We start from the raw sequence: 18011 nt of genomic DNA, 5'->3' as shown, positions 1-18011 counted from the left end.
TCCCTTTTAAGTAAATATTTCATACCTAAAGGGATTGTCTTGCTACACTTCTGTTGCATTGGTGGTTTTGTTCTCAATGACTGGGTTTAACTGGGTTCACCTAAAAAAAAAAAAAAAAATTGTTCTACAGCCTTTATGATTATTAATTCAGCATTTTTATAGTATTTTCGTATATTTTAAAAAACCCCGAATACATCCAGTGGTATTAAACACATTTTTCCTACGCTGTCACCTGGTTTTAAATATTTTGTTGTTTCAGTGTTCAAGTTTTTTGGGTTTTTTTTTTTAAAAAAAGGAGACAGTATTGAAAGCTAAGAATAAATATGCAAATAGTTCAGCTCAGCTTTGGTATTGAAAGGTTAGCACCAGGAATTTTAACTCCTGTTCAGTTTCTCAAACTGACGTTACTGTCAATTTGAGAATTAAATTCCATGTTTCTGAATCCTTGCTGGAATTTCAGGTCAGGTTGATAAATCATTTTCTTGTTGCTGCTCCACAGTTGTGAAACTTGGGATATTGTATGGAAAACTTCAGACAACTCTGGTGGATTTATTAAGAAGCAGAGCTTAAATACTAGAAGCTCCCTACTCTTACTGAGGAGCAGGATTCCTAGTATTTCCTGGGGGTTCGTTTAGTATTATAATACTAGTATTAGTATTATATCTTTAGAATCCTAAAGATTTGTTTCTTTCTGGATGTGTTCTGTTTGCTCTCTGCAGTCTTGTTTCCTCGGGGAAACTGGCTCCAAATGCCCTTTTATATATATATATTTGGTTTTGTCGTCTCTCCCCTCAGGAGCCAAGGCCACCCAGACTCAGAGTTTGCTGGTGTGGAAATGGAATTATCTTTATAAAATCAGAAGCTCGCTTGCTCTTTGTGCCCGCACACCTGAAGGGGTCGCAGGCAGGATTTCTCCAGAACAAAGCGTTTAAAAAAACTAAACTCGATGTTGCCTTTGCGACTGAAGTTTCATCCCCCTTTTACAGCCAAAAGTCAAATAAACAAACAGAAAACCACCTGTGGGAGATTGAGGCTGCTGAGTGTCTCGCAGGGATTTTGGGAGCCGCTTGGAGGCGGTACAGGAGTCCTTTCCCATGTGGAAAGCAATTTTCAATTATTCTGCTTTAAAGTTCGATATACAGAGAATGTGTGTTTATAGAGAAATGTGTATTTAGAAATATCTCTTTGTACGCGTCGCGCAGGCAGCCGGCGCGGGCAGCCCCGGGGTCCTTCCACGCTGCGCGGCGCCCGCGCCCGGCCCCACGTGGCTCCCACGTGGTGCAGCGGGAGCGGAGCCGGGGGAGAAGTTCCGGGAGCCGCGGGAAGAGCTCCGGGAGCTGCAGCCATGCAGCGCCGCAAGGTGGACAACCGAATCCGCGTCCTCATCGAAAACGGCGTGGCGGAGCGGCAGCGGAGCCTGTTCGTGGTGGTGGGCGACCGCGGCAAGGATCAGGTAACGCCGGCCCGGAGGGGTGCGGGGTCTGTGGGTGCTGAGACCCAGCCGAGCCTGCCGCAATCCTTCAGTCCCTGCTCCTCCCTGCCTGCAGCAGGAGTTAAACTTGAAAAGCCCCAGGCAGTGCAGGGGCCTGAGGGGGAGGAACCTCGTAGGGACGGAGGGGTTGGAAGTGGTGCGTGAGATTTTCCGTAGAGAACTCCTGCCTGGGAAGCTCATGAACTTCAAATGAAACTCACGACAGCCTGGGGTTTGTGTGTTTGGTTTGGGTTTTTTAAACTGGGGCAAAGGATATTGAATTTTCTGCCAACTGGAGGTTTTTTCCCCTCGGTTGTGCCCTGAGCTGCGATAGTTTCTCTCTCGGAGTGGGCTTTGAGTCGTCTCGCAGATGAACCTACTCGGTGAAGTTGTGTGGAGGAAATCAGCTGCTAAACTCGTTTTTCTTCAGAGACTCTGGCCTCGTGTTTTTGGAGTGGGGAGGGGAAGAACAGCAGGGCAAACCCATGATGTTTTCGGATAAGTCAATTCACAGAATCACAGAATTGTTCAGGGTGGAAAAGCCCTCCCAGATCACTGAGTCCAGCAAGGCCAAACCACCCATTAACCCACATCTCCAAGTGCCACATCTACGTGGCTTTTAAATCCCTATAGGGATGACAGCCTGGTCAGGGAAGACATTTTGCCTTGTATCCATCCTAAACCTCCCCTGGCACAGCCTGAGGCCATTTCCTCTCCTCTCGTCCCTTGTTCCTGGGAGCAGAGCCCGACCTGGCTGCCCCTTCCCATCAGGGATTTGTGGAGAGCAATAAGGTTCCCCCGAGCCTTCTTTTCTCCAGGCTGAGCTCCTTTCCCAGCTCCCTCAGCCACTCCTGGTGCTCCGACCCTTCCCCAGCTCCATTCCCTTCCCAGTACGCCCTTCAGCTCCTCAGTGTCTTTCTTGCAGTGAGGGGCTCAAAACTGAGCCCAGGATGTGAGGTGGGGCCTCTCCAGTGCTGAGCAGAGGGGAACAATCACTGCCCTGGTCCTGCTACTGTTCTCTTCTAACTGCTGTGTAACTGATAATTCATTTATCTCCAGTTTGTGGGCAAATAAAATAAACTAATTATAAAAGAAAAAAAAAAAATTGGAAAATAATGAGTTATTCAGGTGGCAGTACAGGAATGTTGTCATTATTTACTGATGGGTTCTGGCATCTCTCAGGTCTCATTGTGTTCAGTGTTTATTTGAAACACTCTGGAAAATCCATATGAATGGATTATCTGTAAGAGACAAACGCTAGGAACTGTGTTTAGCCTGGAATTATCAGTGTTAGTTCTGCCAGAGAAGGGAACTAAGGAAACAGGAGGTAAAATCCAGTGTCCTGCAGCCTTGGAGAAGGCACAGACACAGCTTCACTCCATGCCAAGGAATCCCTCTGTTCTCCGCAGCAGAAACACAGCTGTAAAATGAAGTTTAGAAAAACACTTTGCTTTTTGCTGTTCCCCTGGGAGCTGTTTGTGAGTGCTGTGTGCTTTGGCAGGTCGTTATCCTTCACCACATGTTGTCCAAGGCCACAGTGAAGGCCAGGCCCTCTGTGCTGTGGTGCTACAAGAAGGAACTGGGCTTCAGCAGGTGAGAGATCCCGCGGGTGTCTTCCTGCTCTCTGGGGACCCAGCACTGTAGGCTGAGGGATTTGGGTGTGAGGGGTAGCTAGGATTGTTCCTGGAGAAGCTGGGGGAAGTTTCCTTTTCCAGGACTGAAATTTGGCTTCCATAATGGAGTTGACACTGGCAGAGAGAGACGTGTACAAAGAAAGTACCTCTGGTTTTTCTACTGTAGCTCTAACACTGACTCTATTGGCCTGGACCAAACTCCCCCTCATCTTTTTAAACTCACAACTTGGGTTCCTCAGTTGTTTAACCTCAGTCATATTTAGGACTGAGCTCTGCTTTCCCAAGAAAACTCAAGTAACGATTATTTTGCCCCAGCCACCGGAAGAAGAGGATGAGGCAGCTCCAGAAGAAGATTAAGAGTGGAACTTTGAACATCAAGGATGATGATCCCTTTGAACTGTTCATAGCAGCCACAAACATCCGCTACTGCTACTACAATGAAACTCATAAGATCCTTGGGAACACCTTTGGGATGTGTGTCCTTCAGGTGAGGAGTTACTTGGCTCCCAAAAGGGCATTACAATAATCAATTGAAATGTTGCAGGAATAGGTTTTTTTGCTTTTGCCACTTCAGTTTTGGTGGCCTTGCTTATCCCTCGGGAGTTGTGTGGGGGCAAGGTGGCCTTATTGGTAGGAGTTGTGGCAGGACATTGGTTAGTGCAAATCTAAGTGTGAATTAAACATTGAGGAATAAAGTTTTTAGGCTTTCTGTGCCTTTCAGTAGGAGCCAGCTGCACTGCTGGACTCTGGGTAACTCTGAAGTTCTTCTCATTCCCCAGGATTTTGAAGCCTTGACTCCAAACCTGTTGGCCAGAACTGTGGAGACAGTGGAAGGTGGTGGAATTGTGGTGATTCTGCTGAGAACTATGAACTCCCTGAAGCAGCTCTATACCATGACCATGGTATGTACAGCACAATGTGTTTGTTCTCTACCAGCAGCTACATTGAGGTGATGCTGAGTGGGTATTTATCGATTCTATTATGGGCTGTTATCTTCCTTCATCTTTCCTGCTCCCTCTTCATCTGGATTTATTACACTCAGGCAGTCCTGGAATGCTGCTAATGTGGGTGTTTCACAGTAAAGTTGGAATCCTGTCTGGGATGTGATGTGTCTGGAAATGGAGAAACAAGAGTGGGAAAGAAGGGGTCACAATCCTGTAAATGTCTCTGTCACTGGTGCCCCTTCTCCAGATTGACATTTTCTTTCTGTTTTCTTTGCTTTTTCTTTCAGGACGTTCACTCTCGGTACAGGACAGAGGCCCACCAGGATGTGGTGGGGAGGTTCAATGAGAGGTGAGTGACTCAGAGTGCAAAGGATCTGGGCTGTCTGCCCAAGGAAAGCACCAGGAATAATGTTGGATATTCCTGATAGGAAAACATCCCACAGGTTTGCAGTGGAACAGACGTTTTTTAGAAGCTGAACTTGCAGCTCAGCTGTGGGTAGCTGTAAATACTCAGTGTTTAGAAGAGACTTCAAATGAACCATCAGGCAGTGGTGCTGATTTTTTTTATTGAGTTTTCTTTGCCTGCACAGGTTCATTTTGTCCCTGGCCTCGTGCAAGACCTGCCTGGTGATCGATGACCAGCTGAACATCCTGCCCATCTCCAGCCATGCTGCAAACATCACTCCTGTCCCCCCACAGTCCCAGGTCAGTGAGTGATCCCAGCCCTTTTCCCTGGCAGAAATCCCTCTGAGTTTGCCACAGGGTGTTAAAGATTTCAAAACAGGGATTTTTTTTATTTTTTTTTTATTTCACCCTAATTTATATCAAGGGATGGCATTGCAGAGAGGAAGCAGAACATTCTGCAAAAATTATGTGGGTGAAGCTTGGGGAGCTGTTCTTCCTATACTCTGCTTATTTTTTCAAATTTTCTCTCCTGTCTCTTTTTGTGCTTGCCCATATTTATTAATTTTCCTGTACTGCTGCTCAGCTCAAGGAGGTGGAGCTTGATTGTGGTTGCATGGAGGGATTTCAAGCTGATGGATACGTAGGACAAGACAAATAAAAATACTTTTTTGGCAGTTGGAGGGTGGGAGAGCGTTTTGGAAATAAGTATATTGCAGGCTCAAGACACAGCTGGAAGCTGTGGCAATTGTTCCTGAGTTACATTCCAGGAAAAATTCTCTAAGGATAATCTAGACACAATATTTGCACTGTTAGAAATGTATCCTTTTATCACTTCCAGTTATAGGCTGCAGTAAAGTGGAACCAGTTTTAAGTAGAAATCTTGAAGCATTTGAACTGTGCTGTGTGGCCTAAGAAATAACCAGCACAGGTTCTGTCAGAGATGGTAAAAACATTCTAATAGGATGCTGATTTTAAAAAGAAAACCAAAATAAAGCAATCCCCTTCTATCATTAGAGCAGCACTGACAGCAGCACAAATGCTTATCTGTTGGCTGGAGAGGCTGGTGCCTTTGGAATTTTAAGTGACAACCAGGAAAATCAGCCTTCATTCCCATCTAAAACAGATTGTGTTTGTGTCCAAGTTTAATGTTTGGCTCTGAAAGTCTTGATATTATTTTGGTATTGGTGCTGCAGTAGTTCTTCCCTCTGCACGGTCACTTCATGTCACAGGTGTAACAAAGATCATGAATGTCCAAAGACTGAAAAATGAGTGAAATTATTCAGAACACTTTTATATAATCTGTTTTTCCTAGCAGTGCCATTCTCTTAATCACTATGTACTGCAAAATCCTTCCCTTTTTTCCTCCAAGCCTGGGGAGGTCAGGATTGGGGAATGCCTTTGTGACCATTCTCTTGAAAATGCCTGGAAATTTAAGTTTTAAATACATGTCTGGCCCTATAAATTCTCATGTTTTTGTGGAATATGTTCTTCTTATGGTAACTTTTCCTTCCAAATCCTTCTCTGCCTGACCTAAGGTGTCAGAAGACACCACAAAGGTAGGATTGTGCTGAAATGTTCTTGGCTCATCCTGTTGTGTGCCTGTAGGAGGAGAGCCTGCGGCCCCAGGACCTGGAGCTGAGGGAGCTGAAGGAGAGCCTGCAGGACACACAGCCTGTGGGAGTGCTGGTGGATGGCTGCAAAACCCTGGATCAGGTTGGTGTGCTGGCCAAAGCTGAGGTTCTCTGGGCGTGGCAGGTCATGGTGTGACAAAAACTCACACTGTTTTCTGGGGGTTTTCTAACCCTCAGGCAAAAGCAGTTCTAAAATTCATTGAAGCCATTTCTGAGAAGACCCTAAGGAGCACTGTGGCATTAACAGCAGCCAGGGGACGAGGGAAATCTGCTGCTTTGGGGCTGGCCATTGCTGGAGCAGTAGCTTTTGGGTGAGTGATCCCTCTCTTCCAATCCCCCAGGCCTTACCTGCATCCCCGAGCTTAAAAAAAAAACCAAAACAACAAAACCAAAATGTCAGCATCTCATTTCCAGTCTTAAATCCCTCATTTTCAGTCTTGTATCTTTTGACTGCTCTATACACTGTTGGTCAGATTTTACTTAAAACTCAAAATAATCATGCATAAATTGAGATTAAGTATCTGTAGGAATCTGCTGTGTTTTGGTTATTAGGTAAAGTCAACCCCTCCTATTAAAAACCCATTCTATTTAGTACCTACGTGGTAAAATTTGTTAGAAAAATCGTTCAGCTCTTGTTTTTTGTTTTTCTCTGCAGTTACTCCAACATCTTTGTCACATCTCCCAGCCCTGACAACCTTCACACTCTCTTTGAGTTCATATTTAAAGGCTTTGATGCACTGCAGTATCAGGTATGGGGAGCAGACTATTTTACAATACTTCCAAAGCATTCCTGCCCAGGAGGTTTTACACCTCATCTTTGTGCTTTTGGCTACATATATTTGCAACTAGCCTTTTTTTACTATGTTTTGTAAAAAAAGATATCATGGTAGAGTTATGTTTCTTTCTCTGTTTTTAAGCAGGGTAAACCAGTTTCTATGTGAAGCAGATTTTAACATCAGTAAATAATTTATCAGTTCTCAGGCCTTTGAAGCTTTTATAATAATTTTTGATTAAAACTTGAAATAACAGTGTTGGAGCTTATTTTGATGATGATGCTAACTTATTTTTTTCTTAGATCTTGGCTTTTTATATTGTCTAAAAATGTTATTTTCCAGGAACACCTGGACTATGAGATTGTTCAGTCCTTAAATCCAGAGTTCAACAAGGCAGTGGTCAGAGTGAATGTGTTCAAGGAGCACAGGCAGACCATTCAGGTAATTGACTTTCCAGTTTTTGTTCCAATTTTTTTTCATGCCTTTCCAATTTTTGTTCCTGGCTGTTGTTTTTGCCAGTGTTGAAGTTGTTTTGATTTTAAGCATGTTCATTCTGTGTGATGTGTAACCGTCCTGGTGGGTTTTGGTGTAGGGCAGATCTTTAGGGAGTGACTTCCTCAAAATACCTTTTCTCTTTCAGTATATAACTTGTAGATTACAAAGCTCCCTTGTGGGTTTCTCCCAAAACAAAAGCAAAGGAAGGTGAAAGGAGCAGTGCAGGAGGAGCTTTTAGTGATTAGATTTCCTTTATTTTCCTCACCTCTGCAGATGAATTTGTGTGAAATTGTGCTAAACAAGATGTGTGAACCACTCCTTGTTAGGGCAGCATAAACCCTCTCCTGACTTTCTGTTTTTCCACATCTCAGTCTCTGGCTTGGTGTTTGAGGAGGACAGGGACAGCAAAGAGCTTTCCAGGGCTTCAGCTTTGTGAATTCTGATGTTTCCCTGATTGCAGGCAGGCTGCTGCTGGCAGTGACCGTGTCCTCTCGTTTGCAGTACATACACCCTGCTGATTCTGTGAAGCTGGGCCAGGCCGAGCTCGTGGTGATTGATGAAGCTGCTGCCATTCCTCTGCCCCTGGTGAAGAACCTGCTGGGCCCTTACCTGGTGTTCATGGCTTCCACCATCAATGGGTAAGGCTGGAGCAACCACTCCGTGCTGGGGCTTCCCCAGAGCTCTGGGTGGCTGCCTGGTTCCTCGCTTCAGCTTTTCTGTGTCCTGGTTTCCAGGTATGAGGGCACAGGTCGGTCGCTGTCCCTGAAGCTCATCCAGCAGCTCCGCCAGCAGAGCGCCCAGAGCCAGGTGACCCTGACAGCAGAGAACAAATCCACAGCCACTGCCAAGCTCACCTCAGGTACAACACCTCTGGGTTGTGTGTCACCGTGGCTGGGCTGCTGTCAGCCAGATCCCATGGCTGTCCCATAGTCCATGTGCTTTGCAGTTGTGGGAGAGGGCTTGTGTGGGGAAGTGATGGAACTTGGCTGGTTTTCCCTCACAAGTTTCAGATGGAAGGCTTTTAAGAGGTAAAAAAATCAGCATTTAAGACGTAAAAAATCCCATATTTCTAATCTGGGAGCCCTTCAGAGCACAGGGATCCTGTGGGATGCTTGTCTGGCTGTGGCTTCCAGCCCTGAATGTCCTTTGCAACCCTTGCAGCTCGCACGTTGCACGAGGTGTCCCTGCACGAGTCCATCAGATATGCCCCTGGGGATCCTGTGGAGAAGTGGCTGAATGATCTCCTGTGCTTGGACTGCCTCAACATCACCAGGATCATCTCTGGCTGCCCTCTGCCAGACACCTGTGACCTGTATCCTCACTGAATGTTTCTCAGCCTGGTTGATAGTTGGTTCTGTAGCTGATGGGATAAGCTCAGCACACGATCTTTTCCTAAGACCTCACTCCTGGAGTTAAGCTCTCAGGGCACTGGTGGTGGTGTGTTGCCAGGACATCGCCAAACCCCAGTTTGCTGCAGAGACAACCTCAGGGAAGGGCTGCATGAAGGGAAGCCCTTGTTGGAGTTTGGTTTGGAAAGGTTTATCTGTACAGATGAAGGATGTGAAAGCTGCAAACATTGCCCAACATCATTTATTCTTGTAGATTAAGCTGTGTCTAAGAGGACAAGCCAGCTTGTGGCCCAGATGTTGAAAATAAACAGGAAGCTTTCTCCTGGTTTCCAAGGAGGTTTTTTTCCTTAATCCCTGTGTTTAGATACTATGTAAATAGAGACACACTCTTTTGTTACCACAGAGCATCAGAAGTTTTCCTGCAGAGGCTGATGGCCCTGTATGTGGCTTCACACTACAAGGTAGGGCTTGGACTTGTTCCATTCAATTTCAGTCCCAATTTCAGTGTGGAATCAGCTGAGGACAGCAGTGCGTGTTATGACAGCCTGATTGAGATTTCTCAACAGTTTTTGTTGCTTCTTGTTGTGTACAGAGCTGTGTTCTTCTTTCTCTGAGATCTCTGTCTCAGTCCTGGCTGGACATACTGGATTTCCAGATAATCTGGAATACTTTTGCCTTGAGAAAATGTGGAGACTAAAATTCCAAATGAGCCTCCAAGCTTATCAGGGTTTTATCAGTGCTGAACCTCGTTTGCAGTTGTCTTTACCATGTTCTGGTGGCCTCAAGTTCATCAGGAGCAGCACCATTCTGAGACTCAAAAGAGTAATTCATTTCAAGGTTTCAAGATCAGGGATGATTTGTAAATATGAGTGGGAAAGTCACCCTGAGTTTGAGTTCTAAAAATCTGAGGCTTATAAAAAGCATTTAGGATCTGGTACTTAGGAGGTAAGAAGCTGTATGAAAATAGGAAGTTCAGGTTCATACATATTAGAGCACATGACTTCCCCTGAGGAAAACAGATACTCTCTGGGGGTGTGACAGCACAAGTTCCAAATTTCTTAATAGCTCTAAATTTGGAAAATAGAGGGATTGTTTAGAAATCAGCTGGCCTTTGAAGCTCTCCTCATGGAATAACCGTTTGGGTAACACTCTCAGGCACATTTTTGTGGCATTCTTGGGGTTGTCTTGTGCAGGGCCAGGAGCTGGACTCAATTCTGATGGGTCCCTTCCAACTCAGGGTATTCTGTGATTCTCTGGACAGTTTTTCATCTTTCTGATGTCTTTACCCTCCAGAACTCCCCCAATGACCTCCAGATGCTCTCTGATGCCCCTGCCCATCATCTCTTCTGCCTTTTGCCACCTGTTCCACCCACACAGAATTCGTTACCAGAAGTCCTGGCTGTTGTTCAGGTAAGAGAAGGACCTGAGTGTCAGTTTTGATCCTGTTGATTAGGAGAAAGCATTTTGTGTGTGTTCATGATTTATGTCTCTCCTGGCAGGTGTGCATGGAGGGAGAGATCTCCCGCCAGTCCATCATGAACAGCCTCTCCAGGGGAAAGAAAGCCTCTGGTGATCTTATTCCCTGGACCATTTCAGAGCAGGTGGGTGATTTAGCTGTGCACTCGCACCCAGGGTGTATTTCATGTATTTCTTGTTTCCAGAGTGCCTGTGTCCTTCAAATTGACTTTTTGTCCGTTGTACAGTTCCAGGATCCGGATTTTGGGGGCCTCTCTGGTGGGCGTGTCGTTCGCATCGCGGTTCACCCGGATTACCAGGGGGTAAAGTACCTGGGACCCAGCTGTGGTGGTGCCATGGAAATGGCTCTCCAGGCAGAGCTCAGAAACAGTGAAAACACTGCAGTTCCTCCAGTTTTTAGCATTTTAAGCTCAGGGCACCAACCCAGTGCTCCCATCATTTAGGCAGTATGGGAGCATCCTAAGCTGCCATACACAATCCAGATCCAGACATGTTTACTGTGACATTACCAAGTGTTTGGCATTTTCTGAGTGCCAGAGTAAAGCTCCAAGAATTATTACACAGCCCTGAACTACAAGGGTTGATGGTGATTTCAGGCACCCTGGTTCTGTACTGTCCTCCTCCCGGGAGCTGCCACATGGCCAAAAAGAGCATTTCTGCAGTGACTGAGTGATGTCTGCACTGCTGATTGTTAATAGGTTTTAAGGGGGGAATGTTGTTGCCCTGTGTTAAAAAATAGAGATCTTGTTTTGCTTACAGTGTGTTTTTGCTTCTTCACAGATGGGCTATGGCAGCAGAGCTCTGACTTTGCTGCAGATGTACTACGAAGGCAAATTCCCATGTTTGGAAGAAGAAACAGTTCAAAAGCCTAAAGAAATCACAACTGTGAGCAGTGAGGTAATTTTTTTTTTATTTTCTGTCGTTCTAAGCTGTGTAATTTTCCCTGTAAGTCTCCACTCTGTAGGGAGGAAATACTCAGATTTGGTTTTCATACAGAAGAAGAGCTTTAATTTGCAGCTTTCTGTGGGCAGTGCTGCTAACTCATTCCCACTTTCTTTTCCAGACTGTTGGGTTGTTAGAAGAGGTTGTGACACCTCGGAAGGATTTACCTCCTTTGCTGCTCAAACTGAGCGAGAGACAAGCTGAGCACCTGGACTATCTCGGGGTGTCTTATGGCCTGACACCCAGATTGCTCAAGTAGGACATGGTTCTATTTCCCAGTTATATCTTGCCCTTCTGAAACAGATCATGAGCTTTACTTGCCCAGTTTTTCCAGGGTGTAGAAGTAACGACAGCCTGTGATAGGTAGGGAGTAGTTAAATTCTAATCCCTGTGACCTGTAGAAACTTGAGGTGCTGCTGACTTCAGAGCAGGTGGTTGTTTCCCTGACTGATGTAAATGCCTTTCACAGCACCTTGAAAGTTTGTGCATTTTTTGAAATCACAGTCACAATTTTTCACTCCCCAGAGCTGGACCCTCAGTCAGGTGGATGCTGTTCCTGCTTTCTGTCAGTGCTCATTTGCACTGATTGTTGGAGTGACTTAAGAGACTTGTGTTTGTTCCTCTCCAGCTATCCTTGTACAGCAGATAAATTGCATTTAACCACAATTTATTACTGTGTGGTCAACAGCTCCATGATTCTCAATGTGTTCCCTCTTTCTCACAGGTTTTGGAAGCGTGCTGGATTTGTGCCAGTTTATCTGAGGCAGACCCCTGTAAGTACCACACTGTCCCTGAGTGAAAATCCAGCCCTACTGAAATCCCTGGGCATATATTCTAGTAGAGTCTGTGAGAAGGGGTTTGGGGCTGGAAGGTTTGCTGAGGCTGCTTTTAGGGCTTGGTTTATGTTCATTTTTTTCCTTTGGGCCTATTGTTAAGGAGTTTTAGGGTTGTGAATGTGGGCCTTGCACATAAAAATTCAGAGCTGTTGACGGCTATTAACATGGTTATTGGTAAAATAGCTGAGATTTACAAAATTCTAGAAGTTCATAAGTTTTCCATTAGGTAGCAGTGGTCAGTAGCAGTTGATGCATTTGTTGTTGATGATTTAGAATATACTTCCCTTCCTTAGCTGAGCGCAGAGTGCAAAAGGTTCGTGGGGGTGATGGGAAATCCATCACAGAAGCACAGAATTGTATCTTATTTATCAGAATGACCTGACCGGGGAGCATTCCTGCATTATGCTGAAGATGCTCAATGAAGAGGAGTCTGAGCAGGAGCCTTGGCTCACTGCTTTTTGGAAAGGTAACTCTGATCCTGCTGACTCTGCAGGAGCCCTCTGTGCTGTTTATCATTCTAGAGGTCCACTGGGATAATTAATTTTGTCCTCTTGCCCTGTAGATTTTAGGAGGCGCTTCCTTTCCCTGCTTTCCTACCAGTTCAGCACGTTCTCTCCCTCCTTGGCACTGAATATTCTACAGAACAAAAATATCAAACAGCAGCCCCAAGCACGTGAGTACCCTGACTGGGCAGCTGTATGTGCATGACAGAGCATGGCTGGGGCCTGGCACCTGCAATCTACTGTTTTCTCAGGATGTTCAACAGAGGAGAATCCTCTGGGAGATTCTTGGTACCTGTGTCTTGTGGGGTTTTAGTGCCTGTGTTGGTCAGAGGGTTTTTCTGCTGCAGCAAGGGAGAAAACCTCTTTTACAGCAAGACCAATGAGAATTGTTAAAGACAAAGGAAAAATATTAAATACCTGAATAAATGCTAAACACTTGAGATCCTGGGTAGGTCTGAAGAACATTCCTGACCTTGCTGTCTTTTTCCCATCCCCACCAGCCATCAGCCGTGCTGAGCTGGAGTCCGTGTTCATCCCGTATGACCTGAAGAGGCTGGAGATGTACTCCCGAAACATGGTGGACTATCACCTCATCATGGACATGGTTCCCACCATTGCCAGGATGTTCTTCCTCAGCCAGATGGGAGATATCTCCCTCTCTGCTGCACAGTCGGTGTGTATGGATGGAGTGGAGCGAGGATTTGGGAAAAACACAGCAGGGGCAGTGAGGAATGTGTGTCTGTATTTGCTCTGTGACTGAAATACATCTTTTCCTCAGGCCCTTTTCCTAGGGATTGGCCTGCAGCATAAATCTCTGGACCAGCTGGAAAAGGAGCTGGAACTGCCCAGCAGTCAATTGATGGGGCTCTTCAACAGGATCATCCGCAAAGTAGTGCAGGTGGGAGCAGTAAGACAAGCCTTGGTCATGTGGGACAATCATTCCAATATTAACAGAAAATAGGGCACTGAGAGAGAGCTGGATCAGAGCTGGGCATCCTTGATGCATCCCCAGTTACTTCTTGGCAAGGTGGGGAAAATCCCAGCTGGAAAACGTGTGGCAACAATTTAAATCACCATGGCAGGGGTTTGAAGCTGGGTGATCTTTAAGGTCCCTTCCAACCCAAACCACTTCATGATTCTGTGTAGTGATTTTACAGATAAAAGTGCCTATCTTATGATTTTCCATGTTGAAATGCCTTGACCAGGATGCTGAGCAGACAAGCCATGTTGCCTGAGCCATTGTTCAGAGCATTGGTGGCATCTCAGGTTTCCTTGGAAAAAAATAAAATTACTTTCCAGTGTTATCTAGAGGTAGACTTGAAATCCAGTGAAATAATTGGAAAGTTTTGAATCTGCTTCCTGGTTTTCTTTCTTTCTAAGGTTCAGGATAGCAAAGCTTTGAAGCCTGGCATTAGGAGTTCATTGTAGAGGTGATAAATGGTGTTTTAAAAAACAAGTCTTACATGTGCTGGGTTATTTTATTTTCAGCTGTTCAACACAGTCCAGGAAAAAGCTGTGGAGGAGCAGATGGCAGCAGCAAAAGATGTTGTGATGGAGCCAACGCTGAAATCTTTAAATGACGATTTGGTAAATGCAAACTTTATTCCTGGTTCATATGTAAGCACTTCTGGGAGTTTATGTGCACCTGGAGTTGTGCTGCAATATGGGTTTTTTTTTTCACAGAAAATTACAAGTTTGTGTGTACAAATAACAAAAATGCAATTAGATAAAAGAGAGAAGCTATTCAGCACCAGCTGGTATTTGTTTTAGGGGATGCATTTGTGGGAAAAGGCATTTTCCTCCCATGAGAAAGTCATGGTCGCCCTCAGGACCTAATGCGTCTTGTACTGTCCTGTTGCAGGAGGAAGCTGCAAAGGAATTCCAAGAAAAGCACAAGCAAGAAGTGATGAAACTGAAAGAAATGGACCTTACACAGTAAGAATTCATCTGCCTGGGTCTCAAATCCAGTTTTTCCCTGAGTGGAATGCTGGGTGTTGCTGGGATTTGTGCATGAGGCTGTAGGTGCAGTAAACCATCAGTAAATGAGAACTGGTGTGTATTGTCAGCAATGGGTAAAACATAAAAAACTCAAATCAACACAAAAAGAGCAACCAGCCAGTGCTTTTACTTAAGGGTCAGTAGATTTCTGTCTTTCTGGATCAAAAGGAGTTGCAGATGCCAGTGATTGTCTCTCTTCTCTCTCCCCTCCCACGTTTTGTCTTATAAACACTGTTCACTGTGCTCATGTCCCAGGAAAGTTGTCTGGCTTGGCTCTAAACTGATCTCTGTTAAATCTGGCAAAAAGAATAAAAGCTTCTTTGAATCTTTGGTTGTCATGTTTGAAGAAAGGACAAGAATGGATGTGATTTGAAGTGACTTGCCACATAAGGGAACACAAGTCACATAAGGGAAATAATACAACCAAAATGTTTTAAAATTAATTTCATTTTGTAGCATTGATAGTGTTACATACTGGACTGAGTTTCCTTTTTCTTTTTCTCAGCCAGAAATAGATTTTTATTCTTCTCCATGAGGAGAGAGAGATAAAAATCTATTTTGAATACTTTTCAATGCAGGTAATATAAAACTTGTGAGGATTTGTCCAACATTGTTAAGCTTTGTGGACAAGGCCTTATCTATTCCAAATCTCCAGGAACTTGAGATATGGAGAGCAGTCACTCCATTTTGCTACAAAATGGCTTTGCCTCTTTAAATCTGGGTATAATTTCCAGGGTGCTTGAACACCCAGACAATGGCCACAGGACATGAGTTTATTTGAGTAGCAATTACTGTCTTTATTTCTCTTTTCAAAAGCAAGCTGCAGCTCTTCATGTTTCCCCAGTCTGATTTAGAAAAGCTGTCCCATGCCAGCTTTGCCAGCCTGACTTCGTGTATGTTTCCCAAATCCAATTTGGTTGGGTGCTGGCACAGTGGCTTTGTTTGCAGAGTAGAGTGTGCCTGACAGTAGAAACACCTTATTTTTTAATTTTTTTTTTCCTTTGTGCTAACAATTTGACTTGATATTTCCTTCACCTTTCCCACTTAGGTACATTATCCGGGGGGACGATGATGAGTGGAACGAGGTGCTGAGCAAAGCAGGACAGAACGCTTCTGTCATCAGCGTGAAAAGGTAAAGGAACTTGAAATATTCCAAAGATCTCTCTAGTCTTTCCTGCTGGCTTTGTTAAAATGTTTTCCAAAAGAGTGAAGCCTCAGGGTTCGCTCTTAAGCCTAAGTGAAGCCTAAATGCAGGTTAAGTGAACTCAGTGTCCTGGACAGATCCTCAGTTTTCCTGGGGAAATTGGGGTGTGAGCAGCTGCAAGCTCTACTACCCAGTGCTTCTGTAAGGATAGTCCTCTCTTCATTAACTTGTTTAATTCTGGCTTTATTGCTGATGATCTGGTCCTGATCCCACACAGAAGCTGTGACTGTTCCTCCCTTGAGTCACTCATTCCACTTGACTGCCCCATTTGCTTTGGGATCTAGGTGGGAGCCCCTGGAGGTGCAAATTCAGGGAAGAATTCTTTCAAATGTGAGCTTGAGCCTGGAAAATGTCTGTGTTTCTGCAATTCCTTAATTTTTATCCATCTTCTTTCTTCTGCCTTGCCCAGCATGTAATCTTCCCGTATTTTTCCTTGGGGATTTATAGCTGAGACTTCCCTTCTCACTTGTTTCTCCTTCCTGGGGTGCCTGACAGCTCAAGTAACTAATTATGTGATCTCTGTTCCCCCCTTTCATGTTTTTTTCCATGAATGCTGGAAGCTGTAAGTTTCCAAAAGCCTTCCAGGAAGGAGAGAGTCTTAGCAGTTGCTTAAAAAGATCAGAGCTTGGAATTCTGTTGTTTGCTTGAGACAGAGTTCAGTGCAGGGACAAAATTGAATATTTAAAACTATCAGTGGTAGTTTCTCTTCTGGGTACTCTAAACTCCAGATGCCCCATTTAGGACAGATAAAGTTTTGAAAAATAAAGACAAGAGCTAAAATTTAAGATCTTCTGGGTTAGAGAATCTCAGGACACTATAAAACCTAAGTCAGGTTCTTGTTTGTGCTTTTTCTAGCACCAAGTTTAAATTTTCTCCCTCACTCCTATTTTACAACAAAAATTTCCCTTGGCAATCCAGTGTATTTTTAACAGATGTTTTGTTCCTGCTTTCCAGTGAGAAGAAAAGAAAACTAGAAACAGCACGAGGACCCAAACAACAGAAGAAATTTAAGAAGACTAAAGATCTGAAGCAGAAGAGGAAGAAATGACTTAAAAGCCAGCCAGTGAACTTGAATGAGCAAGTGCTGGGTCTGTACTAGAGAAGACCTGTTCTCTAAAGCAAGAGACTATTTTGGAGGGAAGAAAAATCCTTAGAGGCATTTTTCAAGTGTTTGTATTGTGGGAAGAGCAGTGTTCAAGTGTTTGTGTGAAGATTTTTATATGAAGTGTGACTGCAGAGTGTGAATGAGGGACTGGAATGCACTGGGATGTCACAAAGGTGCTTGAGCAGCTACAGCGTTCCCATTCCAAGAGGGCAGATCAGCCTGTAAGCTTCCTGCATCTTAATGGTTCTATGGTTTATTAAACACGAGTTTGGACAACAAAGGACAGAAATGTGACTCTGCCTTAGCACTGCAGCACAGTGATCTCTGCAGCTGCTGGTTCTGGTAGTCCTTTGGAGCTTGAGGGGGCTTTTATGTACTTTGTGTTTGGGGCTGATCACTGCACACTCTGTCTCCCTGCTGTCCTAGAGCTGCCCCTTGGCTTTGGTGGAAAGTTTTGTGCTCTGGTTGCCAGAAGTCAGCACTATTGTACCAAAACCTGGTTGTGTGATCTCTTTGAGCTCTGGGGGGTAGTTGAGCAGCTCAACTGCTCAACTTTGTGCCAATCTGGAGCTGGGACTTGCTGGGACTCTGGGTCTGCTGCCTGTCAGACTCCAGAGGCTTCAAACCCAGGGCAAACATTTGCCATAGAGTGTCCCAGTCCTAAATGCCCTGGTGCATTGCCCTGATATTCTTCTGGCTTTTTGCTGTGGGGGTTTGGAACAGAGACAACCCTGCAGCTGATGCACTGCTGTGTTGTATTTACCTGCAGATCTCACAGCTCCTTTTCCTGGCAAATCCTAAGGAAACACTTCCTTTCTAGCTAAAGACAGCTTTTCTTCTCTAGGAGGCTGATTTTAATTAAACACAGATTTTGCACAACACAGCCTGTGCCTGCCTGTGGTTTGGAAGCCTCTATGGTGTTGCCACCACAGCTGGTGACAGTGGCACATCCCTGAGCAGGGACATCTGCAGCTGCAGCCCTCAGAGGGGCTGGGATCACCCAGCAGCACTGCCAGGGCTGTGGTGGCCACTGGCTGCCCTGGACTGGCTCCAAAGGTCTTGGAAAAGGAGCAAACAGAAGGCAAGGAGTGTGAGGCTCTCGAGAGCTGTGGCCGGGAAGTGCACAGAAGAAAAGGTGAGTGAATTCTCCCTGGTTTTGCTGTTACTGTTAAAAACAGTGGTGTGCACCCTGAGATGGTCTGTCCTCCTTATTCCTTGGAGTCTGTTGGAGTGCTGGCCTGGGTT

General features: G+C 45.0%; 1 protein-coding gene across 1 annotated transcript; it reads left to right on the top strand.

Annotated features, from left to right (window-relative positions):
• The first annotated feature begins 1020 nt into the window (after window positions 1–1020).
• Window positions 1021–17046, top strand: NAT10 (N-acetyltransferase 10). The gene is made up of 29 exons (XM_023928749.2): window positions 1021–1076; window positions 1203–1453; window positions 2973–3064; window positions 3421–3592; window positions 3885–4007; window positions 4337–4398; window positions 4640–4754; window positions 6060–6167; window positions 6263–6396; window positions 6741–6834; window positions 7201–7299; window positions 7855–7991; window positions 8088–8212; window positions 8515–8665; window positions 9067–9163; window positions 9996–10112; window positions 10202–10303; window positions 10406–10480; window positions 10959–11075; window positions 11242–11375; window positions 11845–11893; window positions 12329–12422; window positions 12519–12629; window positions 12960–13132; window positions 13238–13357; window positions 13948–14046; window positions 14321–14394; window positions 15506–15589; window positions 16616–17046. Exons 2-29 carry the CDS (start codon window positions 1346–1348, stop codon window positions 16707–16709), a joined length of 3060 nt encoding a protein of 1019 aa, XP_023784517.2. The 5' UTR covers window positions 1021–1076; window positions 1203–1345; the 3' UTR covers window positions 16710–17046.
• Window positions 17047–18011: the final 965 nt, after the last annotated feature.

This window comes from Cyanistes caeruleus, chromosome 6 (genome assembly GCF_971803275.1).
Source record: "Cyanistes caeruleus chromosome 6, bCyaCae1.hap1.1, whole genome shotgun sequence".
Lineage (NCBI taxonomy): Eukaryota > Metazoa > Chordata > Aves > Passeriformes > Paridae > Cyanistes > Cyanistes caeruleus.
Note: the sequence above shows the minus strand (reverse complement) of the source record. Positions and strands in the feature narration are given on the sequence as shown.

Excerpts from the sequence above, each read along its gene's own strand:
- NAT10 (XM_023928749.2), top strand. The coding sequence starts at position 1,346 with ATGCAGCGCCGCAAGGTGGACAACCGAATCCGCGTCCTCATCGAAAAC. Across the intron at positions 4,399-4,639 it reads GTGGGGAGGTTCAATGAGAG|GTTCATTTTGTCCCTGGCCT; the intron begins GTGAGTGACTCA and ends TTGCCTGCACAG. Across the intron at positions 10,481-10,958 it reads TTCACCCGGATTACCAGGGG|ATGGGCTATGGCAGCAGAGC; the intron begins GTAAAGTACCTG and ends GCTTCTTCACAG.